Source organism: Amia ocellicauda, chromosome 6 (assembly GCF_036373705.1).
Source record: "Amia ocellicauda isolate fAmiCal2 chromosome 6, fAmiCal2.hap1, whole genome shotgun sequence".
Lineage (NCBI taxonomy): Eukaryota > Metazoa > Chordata > Actinopteri > Amiiformes > Amiidae > Amia > Amia ocellicauda.
The window spans coordinates 29,124,335-29,142,743 of NC_089855.1; the positions used below are offsets into that span (position 1 = coordinate 29,124,335).

At 39.4% G+C, this 18,409-nt stretch overlaps 1 protein-coding gene across 1 annotated transcript; it reads left to right on the forward strand.

Moving 5' to 3' along the window:
- The first annotated feature begins 809 nt into the window (after positions 1–809).
- LOC136751301 (P2Y purinoceptor 8) lies at positions 810–12,623 on the forward strand. The gene is made up of 2 exons (XM_066706790.1): positions 810–959; positions 9,831–12,623. Exon 2 carries the CDS (start codon positions 9,889–9,891, stop codon positions 10,867–10,869), a length of 981 nt encoding a protein of 326 aa, XP_066562887.1. The 5' UTR covers positions 810–959; positions 9,831–9,888; the 3' UTR covers positions 10,870–12,623.
- Positions 12,624–18,409: the final 5,786 nt, after the last annotated feature.

Sequence of the window (18,409 nt, forward strand, 5' to 3'; positions counted from 1 at the left end):
CCGTTCCTCTTGAAACACGAGCCAGTTGAGCGTCTTTGTGATTGAAGCTCCTGCCATTCGTGCCCCAATAATGACCCCTCTTTCAAAGTCACTTAGATCCTTTCCTCTTGCCATCTTGATCCAAAATCGAGGTCAACTGGGCCTGCTCAGCATTGTTGTACATACCACAGAGCATGATAGGATGTTAATTGCTTAATTATATCATGCAGTACACCTGTTTGGAGGCATCTGCATTCATTCCTCCACTCATTTATTCAGGTTTTTCCTTTAATTTGTCACCCATCTGTATGTGATTTCTGTGAGTGCGTTGCTACCAGCATTTTTGTGTCACTGCCTGAAAATTGATACATTCCAGCCCTCTGGTGGACCACATGGGGGTTCGACCACTACAGATACCACATGGCATAGAATCAATAAATCCTAGTGTGCCACACATGTAGTTCTATGTAATGTTAAATCATCTGACTGACACACCAATATCCTGTGTGTTTAGAGTTTATTTCCTAAATGACTGAACTGAATGCGGCTTGTGAGTCATTGGATAGTCCTATTGGGGATTTCTGCAAAATGTTTTATACAAAATCAAGCATTATAACTCATGTAATCTTTTCAGACTTAGGAAGTGATACTGTTGGAGTAAGACATTTATTTTAAACTTAAACGGCAGGACAGATTCAGTTCCTCATCCAATGCATATGCAGGCTATGTAAATATGATTTTTTTATCCCTAAATTATAGCTGAATGTATCATCTGCTGAAGTTCAACTGGCTTATGTGTCAGCCCCCAAATGACAATTAGATTTCCATCCTGCTCACAAACCAGCGTACTCCACCCACCTTCCTAAAGACCCAGGTCTTTGAGGTTGGGCTTGTGGTTATTGTAGTTTTCAAATTGCGCCTTCTCCTTTCACATGAGACACAAACGCACGCAATGTTACAGGCAACCAGAAAAGCACATGGTAAGTAGCAGATATAAAACCTGCTTATATTATTATTAACTATAACTATAATTATTTATAATTGTAGGTTCCTCTCTCTCTCTCTCTCTCTCTCTCTCTCTCTCTCTCTCTCTCTCTCTCTCTCTCTCTCTCTCTCTCTCTCTCTATTTTTTTTTCTCCTGCTTTGAATTAATAACGTACTTTTTTAAAGCTACCTGTGATTATAAAACATTGACCTTAGTGATAATATGATGATATGACCTACACTAGTAGTAGACCATACTTACTTACAGGTGTAAGTAATTCAAATTAATTGAAAATGTTGAAATTGAAACAAAATCTCATAATACTGTATGACCAGAGGACTGGATTTGGTTTCTGTTTCAATGTTTGAACTTAATTAATATATGGACAAGTGTGAAGTTCAGTTTCAACATTTTTGCTTTCATGTTAGTACATTTTACAGAGGATATATATATATATGTCTTGTACTGTGTAAATGTATGTGTCTTAACCCAACTTTCAATATGGAGTTCACTGTTGTTTCTCTGTCTCACCACAGTTATGTAGTAAATAATTGCAAATTGTCACAGAAACTCATAACTTAAAACTCCTTACTCCTAATTGATTCTTAGAGGAATATTTCAATGACACAAAGTCTGTATATTATAGAAACAATGCTGTCTATTGTAAATAATGATTGCATGATACATATGACCTGTATTTTCATACAGAAAAAGAAAAAAACAACTATTATTCATGTTAATTGTGGCAAAAGCACCACGCCGAAATTTTATAAAAAACAATATATACATTCTTAAGACAGATAACCTTTATAAAACATCACCACACAGATTTTACTTTAGGCAACTAAATACTACTGAGAGAACTGACTAATATTTTTAATATTGTATTTAAAATAGTCACAGGAAGAAATATTTCTTAGTACTGGGGTTAAACAAGAGGTAATGATATTAAAAGGTTACAAAGGAAAAGTTGTTTCTATTTTGATTAGTGTTGTAAAGGCAGTTTGATTTTGTCCAGTACAGACAGAGCTGTGAAAAGTATGTAATGTTGTCACTTGAGATAAACACACAGCGCCTTATTGTTACGGTAAATTTCAAAGAAAAGACAAACACAAAACAGATATTATATATATATAGATAGATAGATAGATAGATAGATAGATAGATATGAGCATATGGTTGATCAAAATATATTTCCTTCACCTATATATTACAAATCAGTTTGGAATGTCCAAGATGGATAATTCAGCAGAAACCATGCTTTGGATAGAAGTTAGTGTTAGTGTTAGTGTAGTCTGTAATAATTACAGCATTTTGAATGATGTAGCACAGAGAATGTACCTTAAATTTAGATTACCATATCAAATGGTCTTTACTGATTTACTCTTCTTTTCAAAAACTGGAATGTCGTCATTGATATATAAAAGGGAACGTCCTTGAATACTTCCTGATTTTTTATTTTTAAATGAATAAACATTATAAGGTTTCATGGTTTGTGTAGTTTAATTACCTAAATAGGGCATAATTCCTCTATACTATACAATGGTTTCAGTTTCATCACCTGCTTCTTATTTATGATTAAATATGATTGAAATAGAGTTCAGTAACACTGGAAAAGGAAGAGTTTTAATGTCCAGATATGTTAAATATGCACCACAGTTGTAGTCAACTTCATAAACCAGTGAGCATTGAGATACATCAACCAGTGTGCCTGTGGAGCAGGTAGGGCAACAGTTGGTTTTTACCATTTCACAATGTTTATCTGACTGAAGATGCAGTCCATGAAAACTTTGAAAACTCCCTTCGGCCTAAAGGAGAACTGTGTCCGATGTGGAGATCCACCTGCCAAAATGTATACTCCTCCACTGAAGTAGAGTTCTGAGAGGCCATCCCTCCCAACCAGTTAATTTGTAAACATGTGAACACCTTTGCGGGCATTTGTTTTTCAGTGTTATTTGGTGGCTTGGGTGCACATGGTATTGAGGTTGAAAGTAAGCCTTTTGCTCTAGTTTGTTACCCAGCCCCAGAACAATATCGAAACATCTTTACTGCGTGGCTTTCTGAACAGACACTCGCTTGTTCAAACAGTTTGGTTTGGTGAGGTAGTGCGTAGGGTAGTGCGTAGACTAAGCTTTCTGACAGGATACTGATCCAAAAATGTGTGATATCTAAGCAAGCCCATGTGCTGCTGTATCTGGTTAATGATACAGACAGACGTGAAATAGACAATGGGCATAGACAATTTCCTGTCCAGAAAGGAAATATGAATAAAAGAAACAGGCACCTTTCGTAAATTCCAGAAAATATTGTTCATGAATATTTGAAATATACTTCTATATATATTAGGATTATTTTTTATTATATGCATGACAGTGTTCCTTAGCAAGACATAGTGGAAAATTAGATGTTTAAATACTGAACACATATTTAACATCTTGCAATTAACTTTTTGGAAATTAATTATATATAAAATAAATCGTACAAAAACAAATGTTATACTGGTAGTATTCATACCCAGTATTCCACAGTGTTTTACAGATATTATAGCGTAAATACTTCTCTTTATCAGCAGTATAAAATGTATTGAATGAAATCTAACTGTTTTATTTCATGATATATTGTATGTTTTCTAAATATAATGACAGGCTTAACATAAGAAATCCCCTTATATAATCCACTGGGGTGTATTATAGTAATGCGTTGAAATGCAATATATGGATCTGGAACAGAAAAGAGGAAAGACTATTCTACTGTGTAACATTTAACAAGTCTGTGGGTTTGAGATCACTGAAACTAGGAGAGTCTGACTTGTACTAATACTGTACAGCTGCCAGGGGCAAAACTACGTCTTCTGGTATGATTTGACAGTTTCTTGTTTAATGTACATGAAAGTTTTTCAGCGGAAACCTGCAAACCACAGTTTAAAACGAACAAGGAATAAGACAGCCAGCCCTTGTATACCTGTTGTGGTTTTGGTTTAATTCTAAGAAAATCAGTGATGATGCAGATACTTCCCATTGATAGGGCGTAAGTCTAGACCAAACTTAAATTTGACCCACCCAAACGAAACAAAAATTATTTGAAATCCCCCCCATTTCTTAACTGTCAGAAGCCTCTAGGGAAGATATTTGTCATTTGTGATTCATGGGTAGGTTTCGATGTGGTCTAGGCCTCAGTCTCATTCCAAGAGACCAAGATGATGACAATAAATGGGTGGGTGCTGCATTAATTTACTCATTAAAGCTTCTAATCAGACTATTAGACAAATGTGTTTGCATTTGGAATGTTACAGTTTGGTATTTGTATTTCGTTTTGGCAATATTTCCGTTTGCAAATTCACGGTCCAAAGCATTCAAAGGTTACTGCAAATTATGTATTTGCATTGAAAAGCATTTGACCCCATGTCAGCTTATTGCAAAGCGTAACCAGTAATCCTACACCAATCAGGCACTATTTGATGTCTAGTAGAATAAGGTGGCTGTGGTTTAGATACGTGCTAACGCAATTAAAAATGTTTGCACATGATACCACACCACATTACATTACATTACATTATTTATCATTTAGCAGACACTCTTATCCAGGGCGACTTACATTTGTACCCATTTATACACCTACGTCAAGAAGGTGAGAGTGTGAAAGCACTGTTAAAAACATACAGTTTGAAATAAGTGTCAATCCGTTTGGATATCTTTTCCGAGGGACACTGAATTACAAATATGCTGGAATGTATCATGATACCTAATTGTCAATACAGTTCATCTCAGTGGTTAGAGGACTTGTTACAGCGTGTGGTGAATGTCGCCCTCTAGTGTTGGGCTATAGAGCCTGCATGATAGTTTAATAATGTGGTATACACTCACCTAAAGGATTATTAGGAACACCTGTTCAATTTCTCATTAATGCAATTATCTAACCAACCAATCACATGGCAGTTGCTTCAATGCATTTAGGGGTGTGGTCCTGGTCAAGACAATCTCCTGAACTCCAAACTGAATGTCTGAATGGGAAAGAAAGGTGATTTAAGCAATTTTGAGCGTGGCATGGTTGTTGGTGCCAGACGGGCCGGTCTGAGTATTTCACAATCTGCTCAGTTACTGGGATTTTCACGCACAACCATTTCTAGGGTTTACAAAGAATGGTGTGAAAAGGGAAAAACATCCAGTATGCGGCAGTCCTGTGGGCGAAAATGCCTTGTTGATGCTAGAGGTCAGAGGAGAATGGGCCGACTGATTCAAGCTGATAGAAGAGCAACTTTGACTGAAATAACCACTCGTTACAACCGAGGTATGCAGCAAAGCATTTGTGAAGCCACAACACGTACAACCTTGAGGCGGATGGGCTACAACAGCAGAAGACCCCACCGGGTACCACTCATCTCCACTACAAATAGGAAAAAGAGGCTACAATTTGCACAAGCTCACCAAAATTGGACAGTTGAAGACTGGAAAAATGTTGCCTGGTCTGATGAGTCTCCATTTCTGTTGAGACATTCAGATGGTAGAGTCAGAATTTGGCGTAAACAGAATGAGAACATGGATCCATCATGCCTTGTTACCACTGTGCAGACTGGTGGTGGTGGTGTAATGGTGTGGGGGATGTTTTCTTGGCACACTTTAGGCCCCTTAGTGCCAATTGGGCATCGTTTAAATGCCACGGCCTACCTGAGCATTGTTTCTGACCATGTCCATCCCTTTATGACCACCATGTACCCATCCTCTGATGGCTACTTCCAGCAGCATAATGCACCATGTCACAAAGGTCGAATCATTTCAAATTGGTTTCTTGAACATGACAATGAGTTCACTGTACTAAACTGGCCCCCACAGTCACCAGATCTCAAGCCAATAGAGCATCTTTGGGATGTGGTGGAACGGGAGCTTCGTGCCCTGGATGTGCATCCCACAAATCTCCATCAACTGCAAGATGCTATCCTATCAATATGGGCCAACATTTCTAAAGAATGCTTTCAGCACCTTGTTGAATCAATGCCACGTAGAATTAAGGCAGTTCTGAAGGCGAAAGGGGGTCAAACACAGTATTAGTATGGTGTTCCTAATAATCCTTTAGGTGAGTGTATAGTACAACCTACAACCTGCTATGATTGAGGGGGCTTTGGGAAATGTTTTGGGGACAGTTTTTTTTTCTACCCATTATATAGTATGTGATGTACAATATAGTGCTATTAGCAGCTTTACCCTTATTCCTTTAAGTCTTGTCTACTGTACATAACAAATTCAACATTTTATCTTTCATTCAGCCCATCCCCAGAAGGAGGAAAATGTTTCAGTGATGCCTAATTTCACACCGTGATCTAGCCTAAAAGGAAATTAATATTTTCTGATAATTAAAAAAATGAAAGGATATTTGAACTGTTTGTAACAAATACATATATTTTTACCCACCTCCACCCCCTCTCTTAGAAGGACAATATTACTTGTATGGCCAATTTTACACTATCTTAAATGCTTTTTATATTTGACAATTATAATTGTCAATATTTCTACCTGCCACCACCCCACTTAGGAGGACATCATATCTTTTTTATAGTTATACATTAACTTAAAAACTTTATTTTCTTTTTTTCTTTGTGATTCTCCTTTAGCCATTCCTAAACATACTCAACATTTGCTTTGAAACTCAAAAGGCATACTATATTACAAACTATTGTGAAAAAAAGACAAAGCCTGTAGAAAAAACACTTTAACTGTCTCACAGCATCATTACAACAAACAAACATATTCATATTAAGGCCTTAAAGTGTTATAGACTTTTCATGGGGTAAATTGTACACAAAACAAATCATATGTGGCAAAAGCAGCCATTATGTCACAACATCAATCTTCTGTTTGTTTTTGCAAAAAACCCATCAAACGCATCCATATCAAGGCCATTTGTTATTGACTTCTCATGGGCCAAAATGACCAAATTCTTTTGTAGCATAGTGCGACGGAAGGGGGTTAAGACCCGTGACAAAGTAGAGAATGAATTCTCACAAGATGCTGAGGACACCCCAATAACTAAAGCAGTCACATAAAGTGAATGCAGCTCTGGGAATGCTTCCTTATATCCCTGTACATGTTTACACCCTGTCGAAAGATCCACAGTACTGGAGAATTTCGTAAGCATCATGGGTTTGGCAACTTGAATTTCATTTGTCATACTGTCACTTGGATCAGTACCTGCCAGCCTCTGTAGGGGGAGCAACATGTCCAAATCTAAAAAAGAACTACATTGGGGAAGAAGACCATTAACTGCCTTCATCAGATCAGTATTTCTCCTTGAAAATCTGTTTTCCATTTCATCAGTGGCTCTATCCAGAATATTTAGGAGTTTTATCTTGAGCGAATGACTGGGGGTATTAGATGAATTGAATGCTGTCTTGTCAGCTGTGTGCTCATTGTCCTCTTTCTCTTTAAGGTAGGGCTATCTACTCAAAATGACCCCACATTTAATCTCCTCTGATATCTTTCACACCCTGCAAAGAGGACCTGATGACCTCCCCAGCACTGCACAAATCTACAGAGTCAGCCCACAGAATAGAATTTGCCGGCTTCAAGACACCAAGAACCTTTAAAAGGAATTTACTTATTTAAAAAAAAATCAACTGCACTATCAGCCCTGATGCTGCTGCACTGTCCTCTGAGACCTCAGGAGGATAGCATCCTGATTCTCTAACAGGCACCTTGTTACTTCATAGTGACTTGTCCACCTTATTTCCAACAATCTTTTAAGAGAAGGGACATCATAGTTATTTGAAACATGGCGCCAATGAAAGAATGAGTGAAGAGGTCCTGATAGCTCGAAAAACATTTTGGCACGTGGCCCTGCTTGCATTGCATGTACCACTGCCAAGAGCAGTTGATGGTTAAAGCAGTGTATGTGTGGAATGTCCCTGCCTATCTTCTACTGCAATAATGTCTGCACACCACCCCTGACCCCACTCATAACAGATGCACCATCATAACACTGGCTGATTATGTTATCAGGACTGTAACCAATGAGATGCACCGAATCACACACAAAACGAACCATAACAGACAGATTCTCAATATTGCACCTGCCTCTGGTTCCATCACTTTTTATACAGAACCCTACTGTATCTGCATTTTCATATTTATTTTTTACCTCATTCAAAACTAAGCTGGCTAAAGTATCAATTATTTAATCTTGCATATTTTTAGAGGTGTACTTTGCATTGCATTTTTTGTTATTTCAAAAAGTTTGGGATCCCTAGCTAAGCTATATTCAAACAGCTTCATGCCCAGCAGACATATTGCCCTCGCTGTTTGTTCTTGCCTGAGCACTTTCAAAGCTTCCATGAACGGAAAGCTCGTTGACTGCTAAAAATCTCAAAGCTTCACCTATGCTTTTGACATAGTTCCTATTATTCTCTAACTGGGTAGGCCCGACGAGATAGGATGTGGTCTCACCACTTTCCTCCCTCTGCTCCATTTCTGCACATGACACTGTATTTTGCGAATGGTATTGGCTAGACACATGCCTTTGAAATCCCTAATCCTTGTCTAGTGCATTTTTCCAATTTGTAAACCCTTGCTTTGTAAAAATTACATCTCTATCATTTGTGCAAATGATTACATCTCTATCATTTGTGCTTCCAAATTTGCGACAGAGGAAGCCAAAGCATGCGTCCAGGTTGACTGAATACTCCAGCCACGGTGTTTCACGATACCACCTCGGATTGAATGCATGAGTGGTTTGACCAAACATACGTTTAGGGAATGATTTAAGAATGGGCTGCGAGGGTGCACTTGTGTTCTGTCCATGGCTAGCATCCGAGTTGCTTGAACAACTATGTCGGTTTGGTAACATCGGCAAGAGTAAAGAAAACTAGTGGCCGAACACGCCATGCTGGGGCGAGAAGCAGGTGCACCACTTTTGCCCAACATTCCCATGAAATATCAGCAGAGGTGCTACGTGGCTTTGGGACCATAAATCTGTACATATTGCTAATGGAATGTCTATGCTAGCAATCCACTTATAACTAACCTCAACACAGTCAACACACACAGCAAGCCATCTAGTAGCTAGCTAGACACATGTGTGTTGCCCAAGTCAAGAACTATCAAAGCCCTCGTCCTGCAACTGTACACAATCAACCACCACCGACCCACAAAAAGAATGCCCCCTAAATCAAGTAAAAATAAAAAATGTAATAAGATATGAAACACCAACAATTAAGGTCTAAAGCTAATGTATGCATTTCAGAATGCAAAACCAGTGACACTGACAACTGATCAGACAGACAGGCTAGCCTGCGCTGTGTCTCTGAGTTTTATATCGTCGAACCAGCGAATCAGAAATTAGGAAAATATATCATGTAATTTTTTTGATTGGTCAGCAAGTGAAAAAAACGTTTTTCTTGTTTTTTATTTGAGGGGGCAAGATAAAAATGTGAGGGGGCAATGCCCCCTCCAGCCCCCCCTAGAACTGGCCCCATTCATAAGTGTTAGGACTGTCACTACATCCTGTAATTCTCAGAACCACCAGAGCCCAAGGTTACAATGCACCAAAAACCGTTATTGGTGACCATTTCATTCCTTTTTGCATTTGAAGTGACTCATTATTCTTGAACTGTCTTGATTTTTCATTTTTTTTCACCCTTTAATTTACTACTTACTTTTTTGTACCTAACCAGTTACAAATGCTGCCATTTATCAATGATTCACTATAAAATATATGAACTGCAGTGAAATGGGAAAAGGTCCTATTAGGTTAACTTGCTGGTCACAATGTAAATTATTTTGAACGTATGAATACTGCATACTCTATAATGTGTAATGTTCACTACATAGCTAATGGTTTGTTTTCACTCACTTTTCTTCTGTTTTCCTTCTTCTTTCAGCAACACATTCAAATGAAAGCACTGCCTCCTAGCTACAGCTCCTGACAAGGCATCCACGATGAGTAACGCCACTCACAACTTCTCTGCCAACGTGCTGGAGATGATCACCAGTCGGATCCTCACCGAGGCCCTGCCCATCATTTACCTGATGGTCTTCATCGTCAGCACCCCCTGCAATCTCATTTCCCTCTGGCTGCTCTGCTGCCACACGAAACGCAACAACCCGACCATCATATTCGCCATCAATCTGTCCCTGACTGATCTCCTGTACAGCACCTTCCTTCCTTTTCAAATCATCTACCACCTCAGGGGCAATGACTGGCCGTTCGGGCAGGTCATGTGCAGAGTTGCCACAGCTGCTTTCTATGGGAACATGAACTGCTCAATTTTGACCACCTGTGCCATAAGTCTGGAGCGCTACTGTGGGATTGTTAAACCTCTGCGCACTAAGCACTGGATGACTGCCACAAATGCTGCCATCATCTGCCTTTTGGCATGGATTTTTGTCCTTGCTGTACACATGCCTATGCTCTCCCATGACTTAACAATGAAGGTCGACTCACTGAATATCACAACGTGCTTTGATATCCTTCCTAAAAGTCTGTTCCCTCACAAAGCATTGGGGTACATGTATTTTGGGGCCATACTTGTATTCTTTTTCATCCTTCCTTTGATTGTGTTCATACTCTGCTACTCCGCCATCATCAAAGCGCTCCGGGTCTCCACTAGCTCAGATACCCAGCGATCCAAGAGGCAAACCATGCGCCTTATAGTGGTGGTGGTCCTCTGTTTCCTTGCCTGCTACGTTCCTAACATCGTGCTTCAGATGCTTCACATGGTTTACACGTACAAGGGCAAGAGTTTGTATGTCTATTACAAGCTGTCCCTTGGTGCCAACAGTCTGAACTGCTGCTTTGATCCCTTTGTGTATTACTTTGCCTCGAAGGAGTTCAGGGGGAAGTTACGGCAGAAACTGGGCTGGAAGTCCAGCATGTCCGAAGAACCACCTTCTTCCATTTGGTCAGAACAAGCAAATTGACCAATTGACTGTCCTTCTAAGCTAAATAAGTTATAGGATCCATTCCTCAGTGGGAATTCAGTTCAAACCATTAAAAACCAAACATGGGGATATAAAAATAAAAGGACCCTCCTTGAAATGACAGCAGAGGGTCATGCAATTCACAAAAGGATTGGCAGATTGCACTATGAATTACTTTGAAACTTCCATGACTTTTAAAAGGAATTAACAGTGGCAGCTTTGGATATAGGCATCTGGAAGATTTAAAAAAAGGCTACGAATGAGCCTGGTGTCAGAGAATTGTTTCACCATTTTTGTCCCAAAGATGGTCTCTGAGGACTCTGAGTAGACAATGCTTTACAAAATAGACATTATCCTCCTCCAACCATTGTGTTATTCTCCCAGCTTTGTCAGGGGGCGACTTCAACCTAAAATTCAGTCAAACTTTAACTGCAGAACTTTGACACAACTATATAAGTGAGATATAAGACTTTCCTTATGAGGTAAGACCACTCTCAAAGTGTTAACAGTCATATTGTAGTGTTTTGTTTTGATCATATTAAAATTGACCACTGCAGGTTAACAAAGTATTACATAGTTCCTAAATTTTGACCCACAAAGCCTAATAGGTCATCTGGATTTCATTTCACCCACGCTCTCCAACCGCAAAGCACATTTTCACTGACAATTTTTAACGGTTAAGGCAGGGAAATAAGTTTTCTTTTATCCACCTCCAAAACAATAGCTACCATAATCTCTCTTTGTCTCAGGCCAAAGAGTAAACAACACAAGGACATAACAGACAAGGACTTTCCTGAGAGTAAAGGTACAGTAAGTTATACAGTAAAACCCTGTTGTCACTCTGTTTGGTGTGCATGGTATTCAAGTAAGAAGCCTGGCACCCTATGGGAGGAAATACTTAATAGGTCTACAGTATACTCTGCTTCCACAAATAGGACAGTTTTGCACTTGGGAGATATAAACAAACTATTTAGTTTAACTAACAAATAAAACACACTTTGGGCTGCACTGTGTGCTAATAGAGTCCAAGTAAATCTGCTTAAGTTGACATGAACCAGGTGTCAATCAAAAAGATGTCAAGAACCACGAAGGCCCAGGGTGAGCCTACATCCTATTAAACACAGCGTGAACAATAATAGTTGCAGCTTCTGTGTGCTGAAATTCCCTGTAATTAAACAGGGTGTATTTTGGCAACGTGTTTTACATCAACACGGAAGAATACAGAGTTTATGACAATACGGGTCTGGTTTTGTTTCAAAGCAAAGACAAAATATTTTTGTAAAAATGGAACACATTGATAAACAATATGCTGTGTGACCTTCGTGGGTTAACTACCTAGCTGCTCTCCCATCTCAATGGTTTTAAAGATACTGATGTATGTTTCATTTATTTCATTATTGACAATTTACCATGATTAGTATGACTTAAAATTATGAAATTCAGTTCTCATGCCTCTGTACTGACTTTAAGTTGAAAACTCTTAATTTTCACCTAAATTGCTTTGAGATTTTTAAAAAGCATGTATTGGAGTATTATATGAGTATATCTAACCTGTATAATCTTAAAGATGGATAAGCTATAAATACATTTATTTAACTGTTTTTGCATTCACTTGGTTATTGAAGTCTTGTATTTTTAAAGAAAGTTAAGTTGCTTATCCATTTTAAGCATTAAGTAAAACAATTTCATCTTGTTTGATTTTCATTATATAACTGGAAGCATTCAATGCTGAAAATAAATATTTTTTTATTTTATTTGCCTCCTGTTGTTGAGTAAATCTTACTTGTCACTGAAGTTTCATCCTGTTAATCTATAGAGTGGTATATAAATAAAGATCTCTCACCTTAATTGAGGCCTGTGAAGTTAAAACCTACAGTTCTTGTTTACTGCTTTGGTAAATACAAGTTAAAGGCACACAAACCAGTCATTGGAAACAAATGCAAAGACAAGATAAAGGTGGAGAAGCCTGCAGATGAGGGCATTTTATTGAATTTGAAATCTACCAAATTATGCAAAACCAGCAAGTGCATCACACTGTGTGCACAATGCTCTAGCAATTGTGCACAATTTCAGTCCACAAGGGCCAAGTTGCTGCAGGTTTGAAGGAACTTTTCAATTAACAACTGATTTAAGACTTGGAATTACACCCACTTGGGCCCTTGAGGACAGGAACTGTGCACCACTGTACTGATTTATAGCTACTTCACCAGCTTACCTGTGTAAGTTCCTTGAAAATCTCACCCCAGACACCCATTCATTCATAGCAATCACTTGCACTTATGTTGGCACAACAGTTATTCAGTAAACTACACATCAGTTTAGGGTGGTAATGACAAAAATGTGCAATGAGTGATGAAAGACATGTTGCATGTTGGATTAAATAACTGTCAATTCAGAACTGTGTGTCTGAAAGATGTAAAGTCACACCTTAACAGTTTCTTCCAATTTTACCACAAAAGGAAGTTTATATTAATGTAAGTAGAAGACGGACTCCCATTGTCACTTGAATGAAAACCACAGTTTTCTAATGTAAAGCAGTTGCTGATTGCAACACAGATTCAGGAGGAAATCAACAGTAAAGCCAGTTCTGTGCAGACTTGAGTTTTGCTTATTTTCTGCTCCTTCCTTCTTTGTTGAGTTTATACATTTTACAATGGACAAAGGTTCACCTGTCCCCTTTCATGGGTTTCTTTATTTTATCCACATTATTAAATCCATCAAACATATTTTCTGGTTTGAATACAACTTTACTGTAGCTGGAAAGAAAAGACTGTCCAGATTGAGCTTGTTTCTAGGAGTTCCTTCCCCCCAACCCATCCCCTTCATCTTTAAATGATACAACCACATTTCAGTTTGTGTGCAGAGTAACTATATACACTCACCTAAAGGATTATTAGGAACACCTGTTCAATTTCTCATTAATGCAATTATCTAACCAACCAATCACATGGCAGTTGCTTCAATGCATTTAGGGGTGTGGTCCTGGTCAAGACAATCTCCTGAACTCCAAACTGAATGTCTGAATGGGAAAGAAAGGTGATTTAAGCAATTTTGAGCGTGGCATGGTTGTTGGTGCCAGACGGGCCGGTCTGAGTATTTCACAATCTGCTCAGTTACTGGGATTTTCACGCACAACCATTTCTAGGGTTTACAAAGAATGGTGTGAAAAGGGAAAAACATCCAGTATGCGGCAGTCCTGTGGGCGAAAATGCCTTGTTGATGCTAGAGGTCAGAGGAGAATGGGCCGACTGATTCAAGCTGATAGAAGAGCAACTTTGACTGAAATAACCACTCGTTACAACCGAGGTATGCAGCAAAGCATTGGTGAAGCCACAACACGTACAACCTTGAGGCGGATGGGCTACAACAGCAGAAGACCCCACCGGGTACCACTCATCTCCACTACAAATAGGAAAAAGAGGCTACAATTTGCACAAGCTCACCAAAATTGGACAGTTGAAGACTGGAAAAATGTTGCCTGGTCTGATGAGTCTCGATTTCTGTTGAGACATTCAGATGGTAGAGTCAGAATTTGGCATAAACAGAATGAAAACATGGATCCATCATGCCTTGTTACCACTGTGCAGGCTGGTGGTGGTGGTGTAATGGTGTGGGGGATGTTTTCTTGGCACACTTTAGGCCCCTTAGTGCCAATTGGGCATCGTTTAAATGCCACGGCCTACCTGAGCATTGTTTCTGACCATGTCCATCCCTTTATGACCACCATGTACCCATCCTCTGATGGCTACTTCCAGCAGGATAATGCACCATGTCACAAAGGTTGAATCATTTCAAATTGGTTTCTTGAACATGACAATGAGTTCACTGTACTAAACTGGCCCCCACAGTCACCAGATCTCAACCCAATAGAGCATCTTTGGGATGTGGTGGAACGGGAGCTTCGTGCCCTGGATGTGCATCCCACAAATCTCCATCAACTGCAAGATGCTATCCTATCAATATGGGCCAACATTTCTAAAGAATGCTTTCAGCACCTTGTTGAATCAATGCCACGTAGAATTAAGGCAGTTCTGAAGGCGAAAGGGGGTCAAACACAGTATTAGTATGGTGTTCCTAATAATCCTTTAGGTGAGTGTATATATATATATATGCATTACAGCTTGACAGTTAATGTCTTAATGAACAGTTATATCATGATTTTGATGTAATCTTAAATTAAACTTGTTTAGCTGGTGGTGTAAACCTACGTCCTATTTTCACCTCATTGTAAAGTACATACTGTAGTTATTCTTTATTTTTGTTGATTGGATTTTTGCAGTTTGTTTTGTGCAAGACTTACCATTGACATGCCATTCAGTAAAATGTAAGCAGTGTCATAAGTCTTTCTTTGCAAGTGACACCTAACTAATAATTGTACCACATTTTAATGGAGGGAAGGAAAGTGAAAAAAAAAATGTGTCTTAAGGTCAGATTTTCTATGAATGTCCATGAAATTGCAGAGACAAGTGCTTCTCTGGTTATTTCAGATCATATATAGATATGCTATAATGTGTTGATGATGTGTTGGTCTCTCATAAGACTTTCCAGAGAGACTATTGACAAACATTGCTGGATACCACAATTAAATATATATTCACATAAAAAATAACATTAAAAAAGAAAAAACTTGATATGCTTGATGGATCTTAATTTCTAACTACACAATGATCCCACAACATCATCCCTCATGTATAGAATGGAATGATGCCATTATTATTTAGTATCAGTTTTTGAAATCATAGGCAGATGGCAGTGAGATTTCGGTTCTGGATTTTCCGTTACTTCTCCACAGAAGGGTCAGACCTGTTTCCAAGGTGAGTGTTTGTGCTTCTGTTTAATTTGACACACGAACACCTTTGCTTCATTCCAGGAAAGACCACTGTCTCTCTCTCTCTCTCTCTCTCTCTCTCTTGCTCTCTCGCGCTCTCTCTCTCTCAAATTCAATTTCAAATTCAACGTGCCTTATTGGCATGACCAAAAATAAGTATTGCCAAGGCAATGGTGACAAACAACAGTTTTGAACATACATACATACATACATACATAAATACACAATATGTATGTTGAACAATTAACTGATTCATTTCAATTAATAAAATGCAATCATAGTTCAGAGAGACATAAAACTGATATTGATAGTAATAATTGGGTGTAGCATAGGTGTCATTGCCTGTGTCCAGGGGTGTCCCCTGTGCGAGTGAACTGAGTGTCCACTGTGTCCCTCAGGCTGTGGCAGGCAGCTGTATACTGGGCTGCCAGTAATATGCAGCTGGTCTCCTCTCCCAGAAGGACTGGCACTTTCTCTGATTCTGGCAGGTCTGGAAATCTCTTATAGAGCTCTGCTATTTTGGGGAAAAATTGTACTCATAAATGTTCATATTTTTCACATTTTAGAATAAAGTGCAGCTCTGTCTCAACCTTTCGGTGTTGGCAGTGGGGACACAGCCTGTCCTCTCTGGGCAGCCAGGTCTGCCTGTGTCGGCCAGTCTCGATGGCCAGGCTGTGCTCACTGAGCCTGTATTTGGTCCGGATCCTTTTGTGTTTTTCGTTCGTTATTAATTTAAGGTATTCTGCCAATGTGCAGTGTCTTTTTAAGGCCCAAAAGCACTGCAGTTTACTTTGTGCTTGTGTGTGTGTTTCCCAATGGGTGATGTAGTTTTCTTTGTGCTGTGTGATAATTTGGTTGACTCTGATTGTGTGCATGTGTGTGTTGCTGTCCTGAGGCTGGCCGGTGTCGGTGTGTGTCTGCGCAGTGAGCCTGCGGACCAGCTGGCTGAGGGGGCTCCTCTCTGGGTTCAGCTCTTGGCATTGCAGGGCCTTGTGGTGGTAGGAGTGTGTGTCACTGTTTATTAGATGGAGCCAGAATTTAATTGCTCTTTTGTGTATGTTGATTAATAATGGGTATTGGCCTAATTCTGCCCTGCATGCGTTGTTCGGTGTTTTCCTTTGCACCTGTAGGATATTTTTGCAGAACTCTGAATGCAGGGTTTCTGTTGAGTGTTTGTCCCATTGAGCAAACTGCTGCCCTGCGAGGGGACCCCACACCTCACTGCCATATAGAGCAATGGGCTGGATTACGGATTCAAATATTTTTAGCCAGATTTGTACAGGTATTTTTATGCTAATTTGTCTCTTTATGGCATAGAAGGCCCTGCATGCTTTCTCTCTCAGTGTCTTCACCGCCGTGTTGAAGCTTCCTGTTGAGCTGAGTGTGAGGCCTAGGTATGTGTAGTAGGTGCAGTGTTCGATGGTGCTGTTTCCTAAAGTGAAGTGGTACCTACTTCCCTGAGTCCTGGCCTTTTTCTGGAATATCATAATATTTGTCTTTTTCATGTTTACTGCCAGGGTCCAGGTCTGACAGTACTGCTCCAGCAGTGCCAGGCTCTGCTGCAGCCCCTGCTCTGTGGGCGACAGCAGCACCAGGTCATCTGCGTAGAGCAGGAACTTGACTTCTGTGTCATGTAGGGTGAAGCCGGGGGCTGCAGATTGCTCCAGCATTGTGGCTAATTCATTGATGTAAATATTGAATAGCGTTGAGCTCAGACTGCAGCCCTGCCTCACCCCACGCCTCTGAGTGAAGAACTCTGTTCTTTTATTGCCAATTTTAACTCCGCACTCGTCTCCTGTATACATTGATTTGATGATGTCATATGTTTTACCCCCTACACCACTTTGGAGAAGTTTGTAAAATAAACCTTTGTGCCAGATTGAATCAAATGCTTTTTTTTAATCTATGAAACAAGCAAATATTTTATTTTTATTTTGGTTGACGTGTTTGTCAATGAGGGTGTGTAGGGTATAAATATGATCTGTAGTGCGGTGATTTGGGAGGAAGCCAATCTGACTCTTACTCAGGACTCTCTCTCTCTCTCTCTCTCTCTCTCTCTCTCTCTCTCTCTCTCTCTCTCTCTCTCTCTCTCTCTCTCTCTCTCTCTCTCTCTCTCTCTCTCTCTCTCTCTCTCACACACACACACACACTTCACCACATCTTCACAGGGACAGAGCACTTCATGTGAAGATGTTTCAAAGGGGACGACTGCAGTGTTGGTCTTTTGGAAGGTAGCCACAACTCAGTCGTTACAAAACAAAAAGGAAAACAATCTCGCAATGAAATGCCACGTGTAACTGTGCTGAGTGTTCAACTGACATTTTGAAATATCTAAATTGTTTGTCATACTGTGCTGTGATGTTTTTAATTTCATTTTCTTTCCAAATAGTGTGATCAAATATGTAAACAACATATTTATTGCACTTGGCATTTACTTCACATTGGGAATTATTGCAGATAAGTAATTACCGCTTGCAAAATGTGCTGCTAACACATTTCTGATAAAAGACCTAACACTTTAGCTTCATGGTTGCCAATATCTCTTTATAAAGGATGTATAAACAAATCTATTGGCGTACAATCTGAACATATGAGAATAAGGTATCATTTATAGATATATTTATATGATATCAATATGTGTTTGTTTATACGGCTTTACTACTTGTAATTTTGCACACCCTGATCTGAGGTTTTACCAAGAAAACTCATCAC

Excerpts from the sequence above, each read along its gene's own strand:
- LOC136751301 (XM_066706790.1), top strand. The coding sequence starts at position 9,889 with ATGAGTAACGCCACTCACAACTTCTCTGCCAACGTGCTGGAGATGATC.